At 40.1% G+C, this 12359-nt stretch overlaps 1 protein-coding gene across 1 annotated transcript; it reads left to right on the top strand.

The window, feature by feature from the left end:
- Positions 1-2294: 2294 nt before the first annotated feature.
- pgm1 (phosphoglucomutase 1) lies at positions 2295-9980 on the top strand. Its single transcript, XM_037674529.1, has 11 exons — positions 2295-2610; positions 4736-4898; positions 5054-5197; positions 5576-5701; positions 5808-5998; positions 6244-6398; positions 6504-6619; positions 6714-6849; positions 7312-7495; positions 8346-8480; positions 9298-9980. Exons 1-11 carry the CDS (start codon positions 2365-2367, stop codon positions 9385-9387), a joined length of 1686 nt encoding a protein of 561 aa, XP_037530457.1. The 5' UTR covers positions 2295-2364; the 3' UTR covers positions 9388-9980.
- Positions 9981-12359: the final 2379 nt, after the last annotated feature.

Raw genomic sequence — 12359 nt, 5'->3', positions numbered from 1 at the left:
CCACCGTGCCATCTGCCGTTGCCGGCTGAAACTCTACAGTGCAAAGAGGAAGCCATTTATATATATATATATATATATATACAGGTCCTTCTCAAAGAATTAGCATATTGTGATAAAGGTCATTATTTTCCATAATGTAATGATAAAAATGAAACTTTCATATATTTCAGATTCATTGCACACCAACTGAAATATTTCATGTCTTTAATTGTTTTAATACTGATGATTATGGCATACAGCTCATGAAAAGCCAAAATGCCTGTCCCAAAAAATTAGCATATCATGAGAAGGTTCTCTAAACAAGCTATTAACCTAACCATCTGAATCAACGACGTAACTCTAAACACCTGCAAAAGATTCCTGAGGCTTTTAAAAACTCCCAGCCTTGTTCATTACTCAAAACCACAATCATGGGTAAGACTGCCGACCTGACTGCTGTCCAGAAGGCCATCATTGACACCCTGAAGCAAGAGGGTAAGACACAGAAAGAAATTGCTGAACGAATAGGCTGTTCCCAGAGTGCTGTATCAAGGCACCTCAGTGGGAAGTCTGTGGGAAAAGTGTGGCAGAAAACGCTGCACAACGAGAAGAGGTGACCGGACCCTGAGGAGGATTGTGGAGAAGGGCCGATTCCAGACCTTGGTGGACCTGCGGAAGCAGTGGACTGAGTCTGGAGTAGAAACATCCAGAGCCACCGTGCAGAGGCGTGTGCAGGAAATGGGCTACAGGTGCCGCATTCCCCAGGTCAAGCCACTTTTGAACCAGAAACAGCGGCAGAAGCACCTGACCTGGGCTCCAGAGAAGCAGCACTGGACTGTTGCTCAGTGGTCCAAAGTACTTTTTTCGGATGAAAGCAAATTTTGCATGTCATTCGGAAATCAAGGTGCCAGAGTCTGGAGGAAGACTGGGGAGAAGGAAATGCCAAAATGCCAGAAGTCCAGTGTGAAGCACCCACAGTCAGTGATGGTCTGGGGTGCCATGTCAGCTGCTGGTGTCGGTCCACTGTGTTTTATCAAGGGCGGGGTCAATGCAGCTAGCTATCAGGAGATTTTGGAGCACTTCATGCTTCCATCTGCTGAAAAGCTTTATGGAGATGAAGATTTCATTTTTCAGCACGACCTGGCACCTGCTCACAGTGCCAAAACCACTGGTAAATGGTTTACTGACCATGGTATTACTGTGCTCAATTGGCCTGCCAACTCTCCTGACCTGAACCCCATAGAGAACCTGTGGGATATTGTGAAGAGAAAGTTGAGAGACACAACACCCAACACTCTGGATGAGCTTAAGGGCGCTATCGAAGCATCCTGGGCCTCCATAACACCTCAGCAGTGCCACAGGCTGATTGTCTCCATGCCACGCCGCACTGAAGCAGACATTCATGCAAAAGGATTCCCGACCAAGTATTGAGTGCATAACTGAACATGATTATTTGAAGGTTGGTGTTTTTTGTATTAAAAATACTTGTCTTTCATTGGTGGGATGAAATATGCTAATTTTTTGGGACAGGCATTTTGGGTTTTCATGAGCTGTATGCCATAATCATCAGTATTAAAACAATTAAAGACCTGAAATATTTCAGTTGGTGTGCAATGAATCTAAAATATATGAAAGTTTCATTTTTACCATTACATTATGGAAAATAATGACCTTCATCATAATATGCTAACTTTTTTAGAAGGACCTGTATATATATATATATATATATATTTGCCAACATTAAATTCTGCATTTCTGACATATTTTGTTTGCTTGTTTTTCTCCAAAATGCAATGAAACATTTGAATGATTACTAATATGAAACATCCAAGCATTATTCTTTTTTTTTTTTTTTTTGTGGGGGGGGGGGTGAAAATAGATTTTAGATGGGTTGTGGATAGTAGTGTTAGTATTGTGGACACTAATTAAGTATTAATGTTGCATACTATGCTCACAATACATGAAATGGAAATAGTAGATTGGTAATATGAAATGGTAGACTTATAAAATTGTATAATTTCTATGACTCAAAACTAAGCTGCAGAAGTTCATTTTGTAAACCACAGACATCACGTCCTCCATACTAAAGAGGAATCCAGCCTCTTGTCAGCCCACACAGTTCAAAAACTTGCCTCGCTAATGGTATATGGGTGCATTAGTGCGCCATCAATGCAGAAAAGTATTTGCAACATATGCAAACATCTGTTGTAGTGAGCATTACAGCAGGGCGGTGCTATGTCCCTTTAACCAGAGGGGCGGAGCTTAGGGGGAGGGAGGTGTCCGTAGTGAACGTGCAGCTGCTGGGCTGTCACCTCATTCACCTCCCTCTCGGACCGCACAAGGGTCGACCACCGAAGGTGCTCTCTTTCTCTCCGAGGGGTCAAAATGGTGAAAATTAGCACGGTTAAGACCACGCCGTACACGGACCAGAAGCCCGGCACGAGCGGTCTGAGGAAGCGCGTGACGGTGTTCCAGCAGAACCAGCACTATGCGGAGAACTTCATCCAGAGCATTATCTCCGTCGTGGAGCCCGCAGAGCGCCAGACGGCCACTCTGGTGGTGGGGGGAGACGGGAGGTTTTTCATGAAGGACGCCATTCAGCTGATCGTTCAGATCGCAGCAGCCAACGGGGTGAGTCTGTGCAAACACGTCGGGGCTAGCATGCATGCTAGCAGGTTGAAACCGAGCTGTCAAGGTTGTTTGTGTTTGAGATAATTGTCTACACAACCTCATGCAGGGAGCTTGAGTCGCTTGTTTAGCTTAATGCTAACAACAAGAACTAAAGTAAACAGTGATGGGGTTCATTAATGCTACATGTAGTGTAGCTAATTGTTAGCTTTCGCTTCTTCCCTCGTTCCCAGGTGGGAGACCCTTTGGTCAAAGACATCCCTGCTCTTACTTGTTAGGTTGTAATGTTTCGTTTAGCCTTCAGTGATATTAACTCCACTGTTCTTGCCAGGTCTGCGTGGCTAAATAACTCGTCTGTTTTCCGTGCAGTTTGACGCTTGACCGCTGGGACATGTTGCTCCTTCATGATTTACCTTTGACATTTACACGATGACACGGCAGCATAATGCACCAAAGAAGCCCGAAACATTTTTCAGTTAAAAAAAAAAAAATCCCACACTTGTGTCCTTAGCAGTTGTACAAAATAAGCAAAACTGTTTTTTAGTGTCAACGGATAGCTTTACGATAAGTCTCTTCATGTGAGCAGGGGGGCGTGACGTGCAGCCTGCATCAGTATGTACAATGTGTGTATGGCAGACCGTTGTAACATATAATCAAACCACAGTCTGTTAATTTTTTGTCTTAAATCAATTATTTATAGTATTCCTCCAAGTCGAAATAACATTTAATAAAGATTTGAATCGAAATTAAATATGTTTACTTCTAAAGTAGCATTTCTAATTGTAAAAATCATAATTCACAACTAACATGAGAAATGTTATGAAATGTTCTGTGCTGGGGAAAAAATAAATAAATAAAAACTTTTTGGCAAAAAGAGCCCATTTTTCTGCTGTGAAAAAATGTGAAAATATCCATTTATGCTATAATTGAGATTTGCATAAAAATGACTCCATAAAGACACCATCTGGTGAACCCACTAAATTAGCATATAATCTTCCTAATCCACATTTGAACTAATGTTTTTCACTGGTACGTGTAATTTATAAAAATGTCTTAACCCTTATTTTCTGATTAAAAATTACTTTTTCTCTGCCTACTGCTTTAGCACTGCACAATCGCTTCAGATAATTGTCATCATTGTGAAGTGTAGATATATATTTTTTATTATTGCTAAAATTCTCATTTGGCATCACTCCAAACCAATAAAAAAAATTTCAAACCAACACTCTTGTAAACAAAGCTTGCTTGTTGCTACCCTGGTGATAAATCTTATTTTAAATCAAGTGTTCTCTTTCTATCCACAATCAACATGTCAAAAATCCCAAACTTTATTCTTAATAAGCTGCATGGTGTCACTTTTCACTGTTTATGTGACATCAACTGAAAAATTTTAGCGAAATCTGAAATATTAATAGTAAGAATATTGGATTAAGAAAGGGGGTTGCTTGCTGAAATGTCCATTTGAATCAGAAAAAAGATGTGAATGTTTGCGTTAAAGATGTTTATTATATGATCATTTTGGTTGTCATACAGACACCAGCTGTCATTTGCAAATCTGCATTGCTATATCTTCTTTAATTTTGGATTTCAGGTCATTTAAACATCTAATACTTTTGTTTTCATCAGTGCTGGCAATGAAGAGACTTGCAAATTATCAGACAGGGCTCAACAAGGCCTGCGCTGACTCTATCAGACCTACTGGGAAGAAAGTTCCCTCATTTAGCACTGTATTTCTCAATTATTGTCATTTTTAGTCCATGTTAAGAAATGACGTAAATTGAGTAATGGTGTTATTGACTAAATTGCAGAACCTTGCTGCTTGCACGCTTACTCAAAACAAATCCAGATGGAGATACTGCTTGATTTCAAAATCTGAAAGGTTAAAGGTGCACATGCATAGTTAGTATAACCTCCTCTGCAGGATAGTAGTTCAGTAAGCAGAATGTGGTAAAGATGGAATAAACTCTGTTTTTGTTCTGCATGGTGATAATGAGACACTGTACTTGTTTTTACTTGTCTCTGGTGAGAAGCAGATCATTGTCCAACTATCATTTAGTCTTTTCAAGGTTTCACCTACTTATTTTTCTTAGGTGTGAATTAATCTGTGGCTCTCCTCTTCTTTTTTCAGATTAATCATCTTGTTATTGGTCAGAATGGCATTATGTCCACCCCAGCAGTTTCCTGTGTGATCCGCAAGTTAAAGGCAGTGGGTGGGATCATCCTCACAGCCAGCCACAACCCCGGGGGTCCCAATGGGGACTTTGGCATTAAGTACAATATTTCCAGTGGAGGTGAGATGAGTTTAGACTTTAAGTTCCAGTCGCTCGCACAGAAATGTTCATAATGCAAAACTTTAAAAATAGAAAAACTGTTATGGATTTAGTTTATTCATCTGTGTTTCATTCGGTGTTTGAAGTTTCTCCTCACTTTTTTGTCCTGTTCCCAGGTCCTGCTCCTGAAGGCATCACTAATAAAATATTTGAAATCAGCAAAAGCCTGCAGGAGTATCACATCTGTCCGGAGCTCAAAGTGGATCTGTCGAAGATCAGCAAGCAGACTTTTGAAGTGGACACATTCAAGCCTTTTATTGGTAAATACAAAACTTGTCTTCACCAGGAAAAAAAACAAACAAACAGCAATTTCTATTTTAAATTTATGCTGGTGAAGCTTCTCAGTCATCCAGGACACGATGCATTCAAAAAGCGCTCAATACAAAAACAACTGGACTTTATTTGTAACAGATTTTTTTAATATATTGATATTGATATTGACTAGATATTTTAAATTTAGTTTTGTCCTCTTTATTTGTGCTGTTTTGAAACATACAGACTGTGAAATTAGATACAGTTTATAAATCAATAATGTGACTTGAGGGGATTTTTGTTTATGTTGTGCGAGCGTAAAATTAAATCTTCATCTTGACATTTACATTCATCTAAAATGTTCACGCTTTCTCTGGATTTCTTAGTGGAGATCGTCGACTCAGTTGAAGCCTATGCTGAGATGCTGAGGGACATTTTTGACTTTGCTGCACTGAAGGACCTTCTCTCTGGAGCCAGTCATATTAAAGTTCGACTGGATGCAATGCATGGAGGTATGGAAGGGCACATAGAATCATCTTTGTTTTAGAGTACTGGTGCTATATAGTTTTTTTTTTTTTTTTGGCATAATAATAATAATGACACTGTTTCTCCCTCCAGTGGTCGGACCTTATATCAAGAAGATAGTGTGTGAAGAGCTGGGTTCTCCTGCCAACTCGGCTGTCAACTGTGTCCCTCAGGAGGACTTTGGTGGTCATCACCCTGACCCTAACTTGACTTACGCTGCTGATCTGGTCAACACCATGAAAAGTGGAGAGTATGACTTTGGAGCTGCCTTTGATGGTGACGGTGTAAGTTTTATAACCTTTCCTACCAAGAAACAGCTAGATTGTTGACAAGGGGTGGCAGCTAAAATGACATCAGCTTTCATTAAATGAAAGTCAGTTTTTTTTTTTATAAATGTGCAGCACTGAAAAGTTTTGCTGTCATTTGCTACAAAATAAAATGCTCCCACGACCCAGGAATCTGATCGTAGTGCATCCTGTTTGTGATTAACACAAAACCCTCTGTGCCACTTGTTTTGCACCCTCCTCAGGACCGTAACATGATACTTGGCAAACATGGCTTCTTTGTGAACCCCTCCGATTCTGTGGCGGTCATCGGCGCCAACATTACTTCCATCCCATACTTCAAAAAGACCGGTGTGAAAGGCCTGGCTCGCAGCATGCCCACCAGTGGAGCTCTTGACAAGTAGAAACCATTTTACATACGTGTTTAAAACGTTTTCTTTAGTAAGCCACCAGTCATAGATTCGTTTTTCTACTAAGGTTCATAACGCGTTTAAATTTGTTCTAGTGTGGCCAAAGCTCTGCAGATGCAGCTGTACGAGACTCCAACCGGCTGGAAGTTTTTTGGAAATTTGATGGACGCTGGGAAGCTCTCGCTGTGTGGAGAGGAGAGCTTTGGAACTGGTGAGGGCAAATCTTCAACTTTGATTACACCAAAAAATGTGACCTCTCTTACATTAACTCCCTGCACTCACTGCCCACTTTGTTAATCAACCAGGCTCCGATCACATCCGTGAGAAGGATGGACTGTGGGCCGTGCTTGCGTGGTTATCAATCTTGGCCACCAGGAAGCAAAGCGTGGAGGAGATCATGAAGGATCACTGGCAGAAATTCGGCAGGAACTTTTTCACCAGGTCAGAAGTCATGCCTGTAGAGACTTCTGTAAAATAAAAGTTCAAGTCTCAGATCTCCATGTTGCTAGTGGCATGAATTTGTTAATTGCTGGGATGTTTAGAATATTAGAGATGTAAAAACGTTTGATTCTAAAATGTTATTTTGGCGCCATCTAGTGGCCACAATGATAACTGCAGCACTTTGAGAGATCTTGCGTGTTTTACTTGTTTCCCTGCACCAAAACACCTGATTCAAAGGTTGAATTACCTCTTCATGTACTGCAGAAGCCTGTTAATCACCCATTGATTCAAATCAGGTATGCTAGTCCAGGGAAGCAAGAAAAACATGCAGAATAGTGGCCCCCGAGGACCAGGATTGGACACTCATTCCAGACTGTTTTTGACTCTTAAGTCATCCATAAACCAGAAGTAGTAGTTCCAGGTTCGATCTTTGTATCAACAAAGTCTAATTTTTTTTTCTAGGTACGACTATGAGGAGGTTGACTCAGATCCTGCTAACAAGATGATGAAGGATCTAGAGGCACAAATGTCTGACCCAGCGTTTGTTGGAAAGCAGTTCTCATCAGGTGATAAGACTTATGTGGTGGCTGTTGCGGACAACTTTGCCTATACAGACCCGGTGGATGGCAGTGTGTCTAAGAACCAGGTAAGAAGTGTTGTTCATTACTTGTACAATATCTGGTGAAAGATTTATGCTCGCACTCAGATTTGAGGGATGGTTTATTATTTTAGGCTGATCCCACATTATTGTGTCAATGCTATTTCAGGATTCACACAATAATGATCCTGTTTCACTTTTTTCTTTTCTTCTATTTTTTATTTATTTATTTATTGTGAAAAAATCTTTTTTGAACCATTTGCATGTCAAAATGTTACTCATTTAAAACATAATTTTGTTAATTTTAGCTTGTGTTTTGCTACTCTTAGCTAGGATTTTGCTACTTTTAGCTTTTAAATCATTTTTTGTATTTTAATACCATTTTGCTCTACTTTTTACTTTTAGCTAGCATTTTGATACATTTAGTTTTGACCCTACATTTAGCTATTTTTAGTTTTTAGCTATTTTAGTCTTACCTTTCACTTGTTTTAACCATTTGGTTAGTTTTTGCCACTTTTAGCTTTAAGTTAGTATTTTATTACTTGGCTGTTAGGTAGTGATTAGATGGATTTGCCTAACAATCTTGCACTTTGTTCTTTTCAGTTGTTAGTACTATATTTTTTAATTTTTAGCTTTTAGCTAGTCTGATTCTTTTGGCTTTAACAACTCATTGGCAGCTTCAGCAAATTTATTTTAAGTAATTCACCGTGCAACATTAACACCACATTGTTACAGAAAATACTATTTCTCTTGTTTGACATAAAATTATTGGAACTGGAAGTTGTCTAAATACCTTATTAAGTCATTGCTAAGTGTACGGCTGTGTGAGTCATGGCTCCTCGTTTCGTACACCTCCACATGGTTTTTATTTCGCTGTGTCTGTCTTGCGCTCTCTCAGGGCCTCCGGATCATCTTCTCCGATGGGTCCAGGATAATTTTCCGTCTCAGCGGTACAGGCAGCGCAGGAGCAACCATCAGGCTCTACATAGACAGCTACGAGAACGACGCCCAGAAAATTTACCAGGATCCGCAGGTCAGAGCTATAAGGAGTGACTCCAGCTGTTTCAGTTCAGTGAGGAACAAAGACAAGACGATCAAGTCAGGAAATTAATATGAATGGGACTCGGACCAATAGAAACTTTTTTTTTACTTTTCTATATCATCATTTAGAAATGGAAGTAAAAAGACAATATACTGTGTCATCTGCCCAGATTACAGCAGAGGGAGGTTTACTCATGAGTCCCAAATCTGAACTCATTTGTGGTCTGCAGGATTGCCAGCTCTCACTGGGTGGGGGTTCTCTTTAAAATCTGTTCCTTTCAAGTTTTATTCAACATCAGATGATGATGCAGACATTTGGCCAAAACGTGAGTTCTGACAGCTTATCAGGGCATGTATGAAGAGAAACAGCACAGGGGGGTGCGTGGAGAGCACATATTCCAGCTCAACACTTTATAAAGTGGTTTTGACTGGTGTGGACAGGGAGGTGATTCAGAACGTGAAACAGAGAAAAAATGGTGGGGGAGAGTAAAAGTAAAAGTTCTACTCCAATACTTTATCCTCCTTCTAGCTCCAGCACCGTGAATAAAGTGATAAGCAGAAACAGATTGCTTCAGATTCTTGACAGAAAACAATCCTGCAGGGAAGGATTTTCAGCTGATTTGATTTAAGCTAACCCTGCTTAGCTGGTAGATAATGACAAACAAGAGTACATTTATCCAGAAATTAAATAAAATTTTAAAAAGTCATCATATTTATAACATCAAGTCAGCTGACTCTTAAAAACTAGTCCTGCTGTGTACAATCCAAACAAAAATCCTGATTGTTTTTTGTGTTATTTCTGTGTCCAGGTGATGCTGGCTCCTCTGGTAGACATCGCCCTTAAAGTCTCTCAGCTCCATGAAAGAACTGGACGCACCGGTCCCACTGTCATCACATGATTCAGCAACAAGATGCCTCCGCTCACTTGAGTGGAGGTGAAGCTGCCCCTGAACGCTGTCATAGCTAGATTTAAGTTAAGGGAAGCTCAACGTGCAGAATAAATACAAGAAAATACACGAGCAGAGTTGTTCACTGCCTTCATTTTGTGCTAAACCACAGTTTAATATGTCTGAGGGGTGCAATAAACTATCTTCACCTTTTACTAACCTGCCTGGTTCAAAAGACACCTTCCTGTGTTGAAATGTGCAGAACGGTTGCAAATGTCCATTTGAACCTTTTAGTTGTGCAATATTGTCACTTGCGATGTAAGAAGAACAAAAGTGCACTCGAGTGTGCTTCGTGTAGTTCGCTGGAAATGTTTAAGTCCAACTCTGGTGTAAATTTGATCTGTGCAATTCAAGACCCGTTAAACTGAGCAGAAATCAGCAGTTTGGGGCAGCCTGAACGCTTTCCCTTCACTTCTCCTTGTGATGTTGTTCGACTTTTCCCCATTTCTGTGTTCATCCAACCAACAAAGCCTCAACCTGAGCCGCAGCTGTAGTTATTGAGAATTTAATAAAGCAACGATGAATAAAAGAGCCTTATGTAAAAGAGCAGTGGTCAAGCTCTTGTTTTTTTCATTTTATTATTAAGCTCATGTCTGCCTCACATGTATTTATGAACATTTTCTTTCCTGCTTTAGTCAAACCAGCAGTAATTGGACAAAGAAACCAGGATTTTTTTTTTTAATTCACAAGAGAAACTGAAAATAAAGTTGTTGGGTTTGAAAATAAACACGGAGATCCTGCTGGACAACGATTGAGTCACATGCTTTAAAAAGTTGATTCTTTCCCAAAAACATTCTTTGCTCAAGCAGAAAAGTATAAACTGATGAATTGTTTTCTTCCTAAATCTCTTATGAGATCTGGGTGGTTTCTTTTGTTGGTGAGACGTTTCGACCTTCATCCGAAGGACTTCTTCAGTCCGAGGAGCCGCAAACAACCTGGAGTCCCACAAATACCACACTCCCATAGTGGAAAAAACAATTTTCTGATGATGGTTTCTGAGGCCCGCCCTCTCCCCCGCCAACTCTGAGATGGTCATGCCAAAATGGTTCGAAACACCAAAAGCTCAATAATCCAGGTACAAATCCAACAATGTTGGATGAGGGGAGAGGGTGGGCACCAGAAACCATCTTATCACCAGCGAACAGTTTTTTTTTTTTTTTCCAGTATGGGAATGTGGTACTCCAGGTTGTTTGTGGCTCCTCAGACTGAAGAAGTCCTTCGGATGAAGGACAAAATGTCTCAGCAAAAAAAGAAACCATCCAGATGACCTGACTGAACATTGTTGGATTTGTACCTGGATTACTGAACATGAACTTTTGGTCTTTTATGAGAGTTCATATATTGTTAGGAGTTAAAGACGAGTTCTATCTAAAACCAAATGAGCCAAAATCTTATTTATTTATTTATTTATTTTTTTTGTCTTCGTTTTCAAATGTGACTTAAAGACGCCTGAAGCAGCTTGGATCATTTTAGATTTCCGGTGCTGGCTTAGTGTCAGCATTTCTCCCACAAAGTTCTGCTGTTGAAGGTAAATTGGCCACAGTTTAGTTAAATTGAAGTTTGGGTGGAAAATCAGGTGCACCTAGGCAACTATAGGGGACGATTTTAAGGACAAAATGGAAAATTGGTCTCAATCACAGACGGCACATTATGTGCCCGTTTCTGACGTGTTCTAGTTTTGTTCGGGCTGCAACACGTGGAAAGCAGATTGGGTTTCTGAGCTGGAACCAATTGTGAAATCAAGTTGGATTTTCCTGCAGATTTCTAAAGAGTTGAATGTTTGATGACAGAGCGTTACGGCCAACTGTTAGAACAAATTTACATTTCCTGTGATTTTCTTTCCACAAGCTTTTAGGTACATATTTTACCTGGCACTGCTGGCTTGATATGGTTAAAAAAAAGTTCACTTTAAGATTGTGGACAAGGTTTGTATGGCCGACTGCCAGTCTTCAAAGTTAGCTCTGCAGCTGCACAATATTCCTCCATGCAGCCATTTTAAAACGTTTCTTCTAATCGCTCCTGGGCTGCATTTAGACGAGCTGTCAGCTCATCATGTCGTCACAGAGACTTTCATTAGATGTCCAAACATCTTCCGGAGCCGAGTGGATTTAGAATGGCCTCTGATGAACTCCTGCTAAGGACGACCACATTGCTCTCAAAGTAAAAAAAAAAAAAATCTATATTTTTTTGCATGTCAAGTTCTTTCACAATTGATTAAGTTTGATAGGGAGACCTTAACACAAATACTTTATCCTGGTCTGTTGGCAGAGGTACAAAGTGACCTGGAGCCATCTCTGTCACAACTAATGCATCAAGTTTGAGTTCACGCTGGAGCATTAATGAAAATATTTTCAGGTAATACTCAGATTTGTATCCTTTACATGCTGCGTATGAGTAATGTGCACAATTTCTTTCATCCATTCATTTTCTGTAGCATATCATTGGTCGGGTCGTGGAGGACACAGGTCCAGAAGGGAAAGCCGGACATCCTTCTCCTCAGCTGTCCTCCAGACCAGAAAAGGATGCATATATTCTGGGTTTTCTTAGGGGTCTCTGTCGAGCATTCCCTGAAAACCTACTGAGGAAGGAATTTTAATGAAATTCCCAAACCATTTCAGCTGGCTCCTTTCAATGTGGAAGAGCAGCGCTTCTACGACAAAGCTTAACTTCTCTTCCCAATGCAGAAAGCTCGTTTTATAACAATTAGGAACACCTTTGTTCAGTCTATGTTTCACTCCTGGACCTAACTTGGCAGCTGCACCTTAGATAAGTGGAAGACATGGTGGATACAGTGAACATTTATAGGGGGAAATGCTCAAAACATTAAATGTGTTTTAATTTCTATCGGTATATAAACTACAAGATCTTACTAAATTACAAACAAATCTATTTTTACATTAGATTCTTTTAAAGCATGGCATTAA

This window comes from Nematolebias whitei, chromosome 3 (genome assembly GCF_014905685.2).
Source record: "Nematolebias whitei isolate Nwh7 chromosome 3, NemWhi1, whole genome shotgun sequence".
NCBI classification, from domain to species: Eukaryota; Metazoa; Chordata; class Actinopteri; order Cyprinodontiformes; family Rivulidae; genus Nematolebias; species Nematolebias whitei.
This window is presented reverse-complemented; position numbering and strand designations above follow the sequence as displayed.

Excerpts from the sequence above, each read along its gene's own strand:
- pgm1 (XM_037674529.1), top strand. The coding sequence starts at position 2,365 with ATGGTGAAAATTAGCACGGTTAAGACCACGCCGTACACGGACCAGAAG. Across the intron at positions 5,702-5,807 it reads ACTGGATGCAATGCATGGAG|TGGTCGGACCTTATATCAAG; the intron begins GTATGGAAGGGC and ends TTCTCCCTCCAG. Across the intron at positions 8,481-9,297 it reads AAATTTACCAGGATCCGCAG|GTGATGCTGGCTCCTCTGGT; the intron begins GTCAGAGCTATA and ends TTCTGTGTCCAG.